The 13484-nt window shown below is 46.1% G+C and overlaps 1 protein-coding gene across 4 annotated transcripts in view; it reads right to left on the reverse strand.

Annotated features, from left to right (window-relative positions):
* The window catches only part of LOC119458058 (transcriptional adapter 2-beta), a 40690-nt gene that overhangs the window by 9205 nt on the left and 18001 nt on the right, over window positions 1-13484 (reverse strand). The window contains exons 11-17 of one of the 4 annotated variants that reach the window (XM_049670721.1): window positions 10362-10433; window positions 9386-9450; window positions 8050-8121; window positions 5343-5380; window positions 4479-4506; window positions 1354-1436; window positions 188-250 (exon numbers count right to left, since the gene is read on the reverse strand). In XM_049670721.1, the coding sequence (XP_049526678.1) occupies window positions 196-250; window positions 1354-1436; window positions 4479-4506; window positions 5343-5380; window positions 8050-8121; window positions 9386-9450; window positions 10362-10433 (413 nt within the window). In that variant the 3' untranslated portion in view covers window positions 188-195. Of the gene's footprint in view, window positions 1-187; window positions 251-1353; window positions 1437-4478; window positions 4507-5342; window positions 5381-8049; window positions 8122-9385; window positions 9451-10361; window positions 10434-13484 lie in introns of those variants that run through there. The other 3 variants (XM_037719855.2, XR_005193416.2, XM_049670722.1) reach the window with 3 other exon arrangements.

Here is a 13484-nt window from a genome sequence, read left to right on the forward strand (position 1 = left end):
GATGGCAACTAAAGTACTTCAACCTGACGGTAACCGCTTAGGGTCAGGCTGCTCTTGCATTTGTAAGGATCACGGGAAAACGCTGGCCAGCTGCCTTGAGCCATGCACAATAATCCGTGCACACACATGCACTGTAGGAAAAATTAACTCGGGTACCACCCCTTCTGTGATGGCGACAAGCACTGACCTTCAGCACTACGGTCTTAAACGTGATGTAGCACGCAGGGCTGATTCCAATGGACTGGCACAGCTGCGAGAGAGGGGGAGAGAAACGCACACATGATGAACAAGTCTGCACCAGGAACTTGTCACAGCAGTAAGGCATCGAAACGATGAACAGTCGAAAATTACAACAGTGACTAGTCAGAAAAATAACTAAGCTTGAGAGGTGGTGGCCAGTTGTGACACGGACCAATGAAATAAATGGCTAGTTGCAACAGTGACCAATTCCAACATCCCTGGTTATTCGAACAGCTTCGCAGCAGCAACCCTGGCCCTATAGACGATGCACAGGGATCATAGAAATTTAGGACAGCGCACTATTCGATAAACTCAAACTTTGCCAGCACAAACACATGCTAAATTAATCATTCTGGGGTTTTACCAGCCAAAACTACAAGACCACCGCATGCCAATTCGGCCACCAAGTCAAGTAGAAAGGGCAATATTATTGTTTTGATACATCGCCAGCAAGATCACTGACGTCTCACAACTGCAACTAGTGAAGCTTAGTCTACCCAGTAGTTGATGACCGTGCCCACACCACTAGAAAAGCCAAGCCAAACAGTTAAGCTATCAGGCTGCATTTGCAATTTGTTGTGCAAATTAATTATTATTTTTTGTCGCTCAGAATCGTGAAGCAGCTTCAAATGGCTCCAACTCCACCCTCAACACCTGCGCCAATGAGAATGGCAATGAACCAATGCAAGAGCCAGACAATGACTGTTGCGTCCCCGCAATCATATTATTTTTGTCGCTCAGAATCGTGAAGCAGCTTCAAATGGCTCCAACTCCACCCTCAACACCTGCGCCAATGAGAATGGCAATGAACCAATGCAAGAGCCAGACAATGACTGTTGCGTCCCGCAATCATTTGGCAACCGGAGCGCGGTCGGCCTGTTGCCAATGGATAGAGATTTGGCACGCACACTAACTGTATTTCTTGCTATGTGTAGGGACATCCCGACAGTGGTTACGAACTGATCGGGTCGCAGGCAAGTGTCTGTGCACGCAGCAATGGAACTACTACCAATTTGCTCCGATCATAAGGCGGTCCCCACACCAATTTGAGCTATCGGTCGGCGACTCTAGTAACAACAGTGACTGGTTGAAAAACTGAAGGGGGAGACGCACCTTCCTCTCCTTGTCGGAGAGCAGCTCGTAGCCGGGCAAGCTGGTGATGTCGGTAGCCTCCTTGGAGTCTTCCCTCGTGTCACCTTGTCGTCCAGAGCGTACAGTAAGCAAGGAGGGAGGGAGGGAAAGATACAAGAAGAAAGGGGGAAAAACCATACCATCAGATGATTGGAAACAAACAAGCAAATCGGTTCAGATAAAATGCATTACGGTTACAACCCAAAGGCAAAACAAACTCGGCATAGAAGCACCTTCATCTTCTTTAAACAGCAGTTTCACGCTGTGCAGTTGAAGCCACGTACAATGCCGCTTTCACAATGTACATACTTTACAATGATGCACCCCTTCACAGAACCACTCCGCTTCAATTTATTTTGTCCTTTTCGTTCACAAACTAAGCACAACAATCGGCCACCTGAAATTTGCAGGTTGGGAGACAAGAACCCCACAATGTCACTGTGTTGCCTGTTCATAAGCAGTCAACATAGGACCTGATATTTTCAAGCGAGAAATCAACCTGAGCCGGGCAAAAATGTGCAATGCGCACCTGAGCTAACTTCTGCTTTCCACGTCTAGTATAGGTCATGTAGCAATGTCAATCCCTAGCGAGCGAGGCGTGCCATTTGCCTAGCAAAGCGGCGAATACTTTCAACATGAACGATAACCCATTTACGGCAGTTTTGTGGAAGCAAATATATAAATTTCAACTCTACAGCAATTGCCTTCTACCAAGGTGACATTTTTACCATGCTGCAGCTAAACCTAACACCTACATAGGCTGTTTCTGTTGAACTGTGCAGCACAAAGTACCCGCAATTCTAGCTATTTCTCCAAGCAAAAAAAAAAAGTGGTCCATGCTGACAAGGCGCTTAATTTCCCATCTGAATCATCACCATATATTTCAAGCAGCACCATCTAAAGAAAGTCCATAAACAAGCGTGCTTTCACCCTTTATGGGGAGGTGTGGGTCTGAGCGAGAAATTTTTTAATCTTTATTCGTTGAGCTATGGTGCTGTAAACTGCTACATTTATGTAATTTGATGTGCTTATTTCAAATAGGCTCCCTCATTACATATATGTACTTTTCAGCACCATATTTCGAAGAATTAAATTTTTATTTCTAGAGCCCACTTATATTATTGCTGACCACTTACAAAAACATCTGCAAGAACAAGACAAATAAAAAGTTCACCTTAATTTAGTTGCCTGCTCAACAGTGGTATTCAGAAAAATGTCAACAATGAGCACTATCAGATGTTTTGGTGACAAAACCTGCAGGTTTAGTCATTCTCTTCTAAGCGCGTGTGGTTGTCACATTCTTTTCCACAGTGAAAATTGCTTCTTTTGCTCAAACAAGCGCATGTGCACACGGGTGCGTCTCAAGAACATACACTGGCGTTGTCAAAGTGTTTTTGCCATTAGATATCCTGCAGGCGGTGCACTATAAACAGTCAACCAAATTGCTGAGCTGCCAGTCAAGGGTTGAGGCACGCTTTTCGTGCTGAGCACCAGAAGTACTACCTTCCATGGCCTTAATGAATGTTATTAGTAAATATTGCATTTCCACAAAATAGTGTCTGTCAATCACACATCTTAAGTCATGCTTTGGGTGAGAAAGAAATGTCTCGGGCAGCTGGCACACACATTTCCAAAAAAATTTTGGTTATAGCTTATAGTAACTGCAATAATATTGCCTCTAACTAGCCTTGGACAAAACGTTACTTCGCAGCGAATACAAGAGTGCAGTGAGGTGCAGCCCAAATATTCAACTTATTGCGAGCCACGCAGAGCTTTCACTCAAGCGGCGAAATGTGCAGCTGATCAAACTGTAGATTCTAAAATGCAAAAGCAGTCAGTAGGCAGGAAAAATGTCCTTTGGCCGACTTTGTTGGTGGATCTACTCCTATCGCGTAATAATCGTTTATGTAGGCTACGCAAATTCATGCTTGTTAGACGACATCGACGAGCTGAAGTTTCGCATTGATTTTCATTACTGACAACAAAGCACGGACAAAGGAGAACGGAGGAAGGCACCTCTATACGACAAAATCTAGTGCATGAAACAGAGCTAAATTTTCTGAACAAAAATGGCTGAATATGCTTTAATCAAATGCCTATAAAGGTTATGGCAGGTTGTCTACAGTAGCTGTGGCAGGATAGTAATCATTCGGTTTTCCTCTAGCCAATATTTATCAGTGAGGCCACTGTTTTCTTTGGCCCAGACATGGTTCTGGTTTCCAAGTGTTCACAATGCAATGTCTTTCTGCATTTGAAAAGTACAAACCGCTTTTTCACTCCTTTGCTTTTCATCATTAGTATAGCTCTAAAAAAAAAAAGCTTCGCTGCTGGCTCCCGTGAGCAAGTACCAAACAGCATTCACCTTTAACTGGCAGATCAACAATACTGTTGACTTACTGTATCTCCCCTAGTTTTTTAGACAAACGTTTTCGTATTTCGTTTGGTGTGTATTTGTGCAATACGAAGAAATAAGGAAAAAAAAAATTCTAGGCAGAGCCTTTTTTATCTTGCCAGTTAAAGGGTAACTAGCGATGCATCCAGATAATTTTTAACTGCTTCTACACAAAATGCCACTAAACCACAATAAAACAGTCCTGTCACAGCCGTGCCCTTTGTGTGGATGAGAAACAAAACAGATATTTGAAGCGGCAATCTAGGAGTCTTCAATAACAAAATTTTTAAAATATAAAAAGAGGTGTGACACAGGCGAGCCAATTTAATGGGGAAATACTCTCTCTCAATATGATAGGGACAACATGGACACACAGGTTAAGTGAGAAGCTCCCGTCGCAAAATTAAATGAGAGCTCTGTGAAAAAGGAGTAAAGGCACAAATCAGCCAAAAGACCCATAACTGCTACAACAATGCACTCACACACAGCAGCATCTACACGTCTGCCACCTCAGGTTGTGTACTGCAATGCTGTTGAGAACAATTATCACAGCATAAAAAATAGTTCATTAAAGCTGTTTGTTCGGTCATTGTATGCCGTAACTGTATTGAACAGATTTTTGCAAATGCCGAGCAGTAGGACGTCTACTCAACACCTTCAGTGACACATTATACTTTGCGACTGCACGCGATGCAGTTGGCATGCAAACGCTCACGGAATGCGGTAACCGTGTCACGGTGCCTCTGCAAAGAAAAAAAGAGCACTCAGCACTAGCTGACTTTCGCGAATAACTCCTTTTCATGCGCTACATTGTAGCAATCAGTTCTGGAAGTCTGTACACGAAGAAGCAGAACTAACATTATTATTATTCACACAGAATGTTCTGCGGAGATGCATCCCAACAGTTCGCAGAAGTAATGTTAGGTTTCATTTGCATTCTCTTGCAATTGTGCATTTGTTCACAGACTGCGGTCAGATCGAAGCACTCTGGCAACATTGCATTTTTTTCATGGCATGGACTGGATGCTCTCCATTGATGCAAAAGAACCATTTTACAATACAATCTAATTTCGTTTAATCATTATTCTCATCATTAATCTTTGCATGCATCATTTATAGCACGCTCATGCAAATGTGCTGCGAACTGTTGCACCTTCATTGCATAAAGTCCATCAAGATTTTGACAAGCAGTGTGCACCGCTCTGCCTAAAAATATCTCTCACGGCAATGGTTGTCTCAGTTCTCCGAGTGGCAACACCTTGGTATAACAATCACGAATATAACAAATTATTAGATATATAACGAAGTTTATGTAAAATTTACACAATTCTTTTTTTTTTTTGCTAGTACATTATGCGTGCTTATAGCCATATCAGATATAATGGAGATTCGACGGACTGTTCAACAGTAGCACCAACTCCAAGTCTCTTGAAATCCTCCCGTGATCCCCATTATGAGACCGTCATCTTCGTGACACAAAAGCCACGCTCATTCCTGATGGCTGCTCAGCCACTACAGCGCACTTTCTTTCACCACCAAACTGCCCGAAAACAGCTTCCAAAGTAAAATGGTGACATACCTTGTTCGCTTAGCATAGTGTCGACGCCGCCTTTTTCTCTGCGGAGGAGATTGAAAACGGCACATAAGTGTAAGGAGGGAGGAGTAGAAAAATTGACTTATAAATAAGACAAGACAACATAAAGAAGATAAGAAGAAGGCTAACACATGACATTCACTGCATGCACACGAGTAACACACCGGTCATCATAGCACCTGCCAACACGGCGTTCAAAGGGCGTTTTCATCAATATGCAAACACACATAACATGTGCTGAAAACCTTATTAAATGATGAAGAGGAAGAGAGATAACCGCTGGCGCAGCTAACAGTTTACTACTAATCGTTATGAGCAGCAGAAGTGCATCGGCCTTACTCCCTTATCACACACATCCCAAGCTCATTTCATGCAGAAATCAGAATCTCGCAGTCCCGCCGCCACAGGTGAAACTACAGTTGAACTTCATTACGAACATAGACATGCTTTAAGATTCTGAAGTAATGCATCCCATTTTTTGGGGGTCTGATTTGGGTCTGAATTACTTAGGTGTAGGATGGGGTGGAAGCGGCCACGGATGTTTGGAGCAGGAATTCTTTGCTTTGTAGCAGAAGGTATGCACTTTGCAGCGGCTGGGCAAAGTTCAATGTGAGTGAAATACTAGCAGATTGAAGATTAAGAAAATATCAAGTTAATACCCACTGTGGCAACTAAAGGTGACCAAGAAATAAAAAAATCATTAATGGAGGGCATTATGCGGACGGAACCCACTGTATGTTCATGGGCTTTGTTCATGCTAGTCACATTTTTCTTTTTTTTTTTCCCCGTTGTGCACAAATAACTAATGTTTCATGAACAAATGTTTATTAACTAACTTATTCAATAAGGTTGCAATGGTTATGGAGGAGTCAAGAAATTACCGATAACGGCATTTAAACACAACAATAAAGAAACGTGCACGAAATTTAATATGCAGTAGAACCTCGTTAATACATTTCATATGACTTCCCAGCACTAATGTTCGCAATTGAGAACAAAAAAAAAAAAAGATCCAATACAGTTACGCCCCCTTTTTATATCAGTTAATACAGTTCCATCAGTACATCGTCAAACTGCTATCGTATGATAGGTTTTCCGTCCGCTAGATCAAATGTGAAAAAGAAAAGGCACAAGACACGTGCTATCGAGAGCAGTAGGCACCCGCCACGGCACCTTTACACAGTACTTGTCCGCCCGTGTCATGTGAAAATACCGTCATGCACCCAGTTTCCTTTTCCGGTACCAGCAAATCTGCTCGCTGGTCGTCGCGCGTCGCATTCACAGCTATCGCCAGCAACTTTATTGCGATGAACATCTTCACCTATCTGTTTCAGGGCACCTGTGGGGTAGTGCCATTGGAAACATTCTGTACGCTTTTAAAAAACAGGCAGTAACCCAAACAGTTCCCTGCTACAGGCAGCGCGAGAGCATCATGCTATGCTCTGGCAGCATCGTATTGTGGCGTCACCCACGAACGAGCTCGAGTTGCTTCGGCTTTCCGGCACCGTCTTAATGCAATAGGAAAACTCCAAAGCTCGTGTGGGGTTGCTCAAGCCCCGTCAGCTCGATGCGTGGCTCATGCCGCAACAAGCCTTGTCGAGTGGGCCCGTCGAAACTCCCCGCCAAAATGCCTCCGCCCAAAGAAGCTGCAGACACAGGCCAAATTTGAGGAGTGCGAATGTAAGCTTGCCTAAGCCTCAAAGATGACAACGGGTATCTCGGGCCGCGTCTAACCCTGCAACGATTCGCGCAATGCTTCACATTATGTAGACGTACAACGGCTATACAGCTGCCAAATAATCTTCCGCAGATATTTGCGGTATCGCCACAGGCCCCATAGAGCCAATGTATAATGGTGACCAATAATGGTTCACAAAATTTTTCGCACTCAATCTGCGCAAGCTGCACCGTGAACATCGTTGCCACAAGTCCAGGTTGTCGTTTGCATTTGCAACTCCCCGAACGGGGCTTGGGAAGCCAATTGGCAACCCTAGACCAGACCCGGTGAGCCGCAATAGCCAGTGGGACCCTGGAAGAGGGGCTCCACCCGCAGTAACGAAGCACAGTCTTTATTTCAATAAAGTTGTTTCTCTCTCTCTCTCTCTCTCATTTGCATTTACACCTGCTTCTTACAACAGCCATTTTTCCGCTAAGGTTGACTAAAACGAAAAACTTTAGATCCCAGGCTTGTGCTCTGCAGTGGGAAAAGTCTAATTTGGCAATGTGCAGTTGCACCGAAATCCAAATTTGAGTGACAATCATGGTTGCCACAAGAGATTTGTGGCTAGCAAGTTTCACAAGAGCAAGCAGGTCATTTGTCACCATGCCGCACTATCACCCCGGTGACCAAATGCGGTGCATGAGTGAAAGATCACACGCACGGTGTTTGCCATTAATTGACCAAGATTTGCCGATAGGGCACACATGCGAATGCTAAAATGTATCAAAAATGCGAGCAAGGACTTGGCTTTCACCACAAACAGCATGGCTTTCACCTGAAACAAGGAACAGAATCATACGGCTGATAGCGCCTGTGTACATTTCAGGTGGCACAGGAGCGACAAAAGCTCAATGTGTTATGTGGATGGGCAGTGACGGGCACTGCCCATGGAAAAGCAGCATGCATTGCCCAAACGTCTACGGACAATGCCTCACCGGCATGCAGCATGGGTAAAGAGGGAACAATACTCACTCGTATTTTTTTGATGCCGTTGAGATGGGCTTTTTGTGAACGGAGCTGGCGGGTGCCTGCGTTGAGAGCAAACTGATTCGGCATGAGCGCCCCTCTTCCTTTGACTAGTTTCACGGCACACACAGGCATGTCAAGCAACGTAAGTGGTTATAAACTCATGCCAATGCAATGATGTAGTTGGTGATCTTATCACACCGAGGTCAACCAAAACCAAAAGGTACCACCAGAACTACCAAGTGTTACTTACACTTTCATTGATTCAACTGTGGTTAATTCAATTTTGCTGTTAATTCTATTCTTAACCAAAGGACTCGGACAGCACTCGCACATTTCTACAAGCTAAAACTGTCATTATCTCCATCCTGAAACCGACCCTCACTGGAGAACTAGAACTTGACCGGTTGGCATGAACATGCCTGACCCAAATGGTGACATCAATGGCTGCGACGTCTGTCTTGGTGGCGCTAGGGGTCAGTGAGTGCATCTTGGACAGGTCATCTCCCATCAAAAACGCCCAATTTTGACCTGCCCCAGGAAGATTTTCAAGTGAAAATGGTAGCCCACAGTGAATGATTACTATATTTACCCATTTCTAATGCTCACATTTCCTGCCCCAAGAATTATGTCAAGAAATTGGCTGCGCAATGCAACGGGATACAAAACTAAGTTTGCGGCATTCGCAGCAGACTACTGTCAGAGCCAGCATCGTCACCATTGTAATCACAAGATGGTGACAGAAGTTCACGCGTAGAATGGTGACGACGATTCATCGCTTTCAGTATTACGATTACAAAAAGCTAATTCAAAAGTAAAAGTTACTTTACATGCTTACAAAATCGTGCCGGGTGTTTTCGGCGAGAACCGCATGCATTGCAGATCGGAAGTACCGAATTGGTTAGTCCAGGTGTGGGCCACGATCCCGTTTGCGACTGTTGCGGAAAAATTGTAACTGACACAAAAGCATGCACTCTAGAACCGAAAGGTGCAATGTATTACTCCCTGTGCTACCCACCCCACTATGCCTGCAAATTCCAGTGTCACTGGTAAAACCGCAACATGGCCGACATAATGCAACGATTCCTTTCACTTGACCCTGTTCCTTTCTTACGATCCACCACCACCTGTGACCGGCTGATCCTGGTGATGAAGTGGGCAGAGTGCCAATAGAACCAAAACACAAAAAGGTACAACGATGGAATAGAATCATTGCATTATCCTGGCACACAAATGAATCATTGCTAAATTTTGATGTACCAAAAATATTTGCAGCAGGGAGGCACCAATGCTCCACCGCATGCAGCCCATCCACGAGCAACAGGTGAGAGGTAACACTTACAGACTTCTTTTTCGCTTCCTTGCGCTTTTCCCGGCGATGCCTCGCAACATCGAATTCTGAGCATTCTGAAAAAGGAAAGGGAAGAAAAGAACCCAGGCTGTAAGTCAATGCGTCTCTCATTGTTGCCCCCGAGCTGCAACCCCAACAGACATAAATCACCACAGACAATAACGAAGCCGGTGCAACTAAGCATTTGCTAGAATGGGTAAAGTTCATGAGAACACTCCCCCAAAACGGAGACAAAACTTGACGGTCCTCTTCTGAGCTTTAACCATTTATAGCAATAAAATTAAATTCTGGGGTTTCCCGTGCCAAAACCATGATCTGATTATGAGGCACATCGTAGTGGGGGATGCGGTGTGCGGCTGCACAGTATAAACAGCACCTAAGAGGTTACCAGGCATCATATGTATGTCAGACCCAATGGTGAGTGCCTGTGTGGTGAAATTGCGTAATTAGAACTCTGGCAGTATCGCGCACGCGTGCTCCCCTACACATGCTTAAAGGTGAGCAGATGTGCATTCAGCAAGTGGGCTTTGTGGGAATCCTCGGGTCCCAGGACCGTCGCACACGTGGCGAACGTCGCGTCGGGTGCACGCGAATCGCAAGCGATGTCAGCGCCACCGGGTGCGTCTCATGAGATCCTCCCCTTTCCAACAACTCTTCCCGATCCTCCCTCCCCTCCGTGTCATCCTACCCTTCTCCCACCATTCCCCTTTCAGCTCCGACAGCTTCGCAAAACGGTGCCATTTCGCAGGAATGCAAGGAAATTTGCGCGATGATGATCGCATGACGGATGTACATGGAACAGATTTTCGCTGCAGCTCGACAGAGAACACTTTCGTGCTAAAAAAATATTCAGCTTCCCCTCCCCATGCCTTGTTTATCAACGCCATGTAATTTTGCCCCGAAGAATAAGACATTATTCTTCGGGGCAAAATACCCCCCCCCCCCCCCCCCCTAGTGTAGTGCTTACCATCCAGCTTGGTAATGCCATTTCGCCGATACCTCAGCAGCTCCTTGATCCTGGCTTTGAGCTCTTTTTCCCCTGAAAGAGACATGGCAGGCACAATATAGGCGCCATGCAGAGGTAATACTACGGCCCAAAAGCATTGTGTTGTTTGCGAGTATAAAGATAACATGCTGTCATTCAACACTGCACTTGCCCAGGCTGTAGGGAAGACTGTAATTGAAAAAGGTGTACATTCAAAACCCAGGGTGTCTACCAAGTTGACATTTTCAGATTCCCTGAGTTTTCCAGGTTTTCCCTGAGTGATTTTGCTAAATTCCCTGAGTGAAACGGAACTTTCTTTTACATCAAGATGGGCTGACACCATGTTGCCTGATGCTGTCACTCTTTAGTAAGCATGTTAAAAAAATGCGAAGCATCAATTGCGATAGCAAATTAGTAGAGAGCTTTACGGAGTAAGGATAGTAGTTTTATCGATCAGCTGTATAAACTTAGACATGCAGCAGCACCAGCAATGCGCCGAACTGTTGTCGACGCCGTCGGCGTTTTGCCCGCGTTCGCACCGAACGCGCACGGCGCTGGTGACTGTTGCCTGTGCCTCTGGGGGCGGCTCCGAAGTTTTCGACGAGATCCGAACGGGACACTTGTCGAGCAGCGTCTGAAGTCTTTACCACCTTCTCGCCTCACCACATTTTTATATAAATACGCATTTGGGGGCGCAGCTAAACGTCACCTCCCCTCCCTCCCTCCATTACCACAGCTTTCGTTCCCTTTCAATTAAATTACAGCTAATTTAGGGACGGGCGAATAGTGGATTTGAAGTTCAAAGCGAATAGCGATTTGGTCAAATAATTTCGAATCGAATAGTTTGAACAGTATATATCACATATTACAGTAAAACCTAGTTAATTCGAATTTCACGGGATTGAAAAAAAAATGTCCGAATTATCAGGGTATGCCGAAAACAATAAGCAAATGCTTACTACGTCAGCACGATTTTATTAGTATAATGTATGAGCAAATCCTTTCGCTATTTAGCACAAAAGCAGTGCGGAAGCTGCAATTCTCGTCATCTCGTGACTGATTAGCTCTCGCAGCGGCGATTGAGGCCTCGCGATTTCCTTCGCAGCACGTCTGCGGCGCGCGCCATCATTTCCGACACGCTTTGCACTACCGCGCGCACATCCCGATAATTTTTTCGCCAGTATGCTCACAGCCAACGTATCGCACGTCCATCGTGATGTAGCCGGTGCGCTTCATCCTCGACAGCTTTGCCCCGAGTCAAACCAAAACAACTGCTTATCGCAACCGCAGCCGCTATCGACACGATTATGAACGGCGACTTTGCCCACGATAGCGGCAAAAACGCCCGCGTCATGCCGCGAGCGGCAACGCATCATGACGCGCGCGGCAAAAGCGGCAGGAATCGGGGGTTTTACGGCTTGCCGAGGGTGCCGAGAGCGACGAGGGTGACGTCACGGAGGCAATGGCAACCGGACCTCCGCCGTTCCGCGCCGGGTTATCAATCGACGATTGTCGTCTCTCGCGGTTCTATCGAGGGATTTCTGGACGCTGTCCGATCGCACCCTTTTCGCTCACGGTGATTCCGCGTTCCGAGAGCGCGCGAGATCATATCGCGCTGCCGCGCGGTGAGACGCGATAGCCACGGTGGACTTCGCGGCAAGGCGCTGACGCGCGGCAACTTGCCGCTAGTGTGACCATACCCGGCCGACGCACGCACCGAGTCAGAACGAAACTACCGTTCCCTGCAACAACTTCAGACGAAATCGCGGTCGCTGTCTATGCGATCATGGATGGCCACTAGCAGTAGCGCACCTAGTATCTCTGCCAGAGGGTTGACAGCTTGTCAATACCATCTAAACAGCACTAATTTCGATTTCTTCACGGGAAATTAATTGTCAAAAAAATGCGCTTTTTGCGAGTGTGCAGACGATTGCGCGTCTTACATCTTAGTTGCAGCACTCAAATGCGTAAGGAAAGAAAAGGGGTTAAACAAAAGGGGGGGTTAAGTCGGCCTCAGGGGGGGGGGTGCAACCCCCGAATCCCCCCCCCCCGTCGTTGCGCCACTGGCCACTAGGCAGCTCTTTAGGCACGCGGCCGACGTGCGCATTGAGTCAAAACGAAACTAAACGAAACCGCTGCGAAAGAAACCGCGGCAGCTATCGACGCGATGATGGGTGGCGACTATGAAATCCCGCGGCCAACGCGTTGTTATGCGCGGCGGTAAACGCAATAAAGGCACAAATAGGCACGAAGCGTTGCGTCGTTGCTGTCATTCACGCACGATTTCCGCTGCTGACTATGGCCATGCGGACTCCGCCGCTTCGTTTCGGTTGTGCGCTAGCGCCGTTTCTGCTCTTCTGCGTCGCACATTTCAGGCTCTTTAATGCAAAAACATATAGCCTTCGAGATTTATGGTTGATGTATGGTAGCCATGACGTGAAGCAAAGCCTCCGAGATTTGCACCGACCGTCCGTGGCTTTTGGCTGCCTATTCGGGACCGCTGAATAATTCAAAAATATTGAATCCATGAATTCGAATCGAAGCGAATAACGAACATAGAATTATTCAATGAAATATTCGACAATACCCTATATTCGCCCATCCCTAGAGTAATTTTCCCTGATAGAGGCACAAATTCCCTGAGTTTTCCCTGAGTTTTTCCAGAATATTCAAAATCCCTGAGAATTCCCTGTTTTCCCGGTTTTCCCGGTTGGTAGACACCCTGAAACCTATCCCTTTATGCCTACAGTCAAACGCATATCGCACAGCCGCGCAAGCAGGAAGCATTTTTGGAGCGGAACCTCGCTCATTATTGGCATGGGTGCAAACGCACGATGGAGCGTCGTCGTTTCAAGGAAAGCACACAAGTGCATAGTGGAGAGAGTACACCCAAATGCCAGTGGATGGCACCGAACGTGGGCCAGCAGCAACAGACTCAGCTGTTGCTGCCACCACAGCAATGAGACAGTTTGTGTTTGCAACCAGCCGACAAGGCTTGACAAGACAACTTGAGTGACCTAACTATATAATCCTAAACAATAATAACAATAATCTCAGGCTTTACTTCAAAATGAGCGCCAAAAAATGGTAGCTGGCTGAGCACCG

Source organism: Dermacentor silvarum, chromosome 7 (genome assembly GCF_013339745.2).
Source record: "Dermacentor silvarum isolate Dsil-2018 chromosome 7, BIME_Dsil_1.4, whole genome shotgun sequence".
Classification (NCBI taxonomy): domain Eukaryota; kingdom Metazoa; phylum Arthropoda; class Arachnida; order Ixodida; family Ixodidae; genus Dermacentor; species Dermacentor silvarum.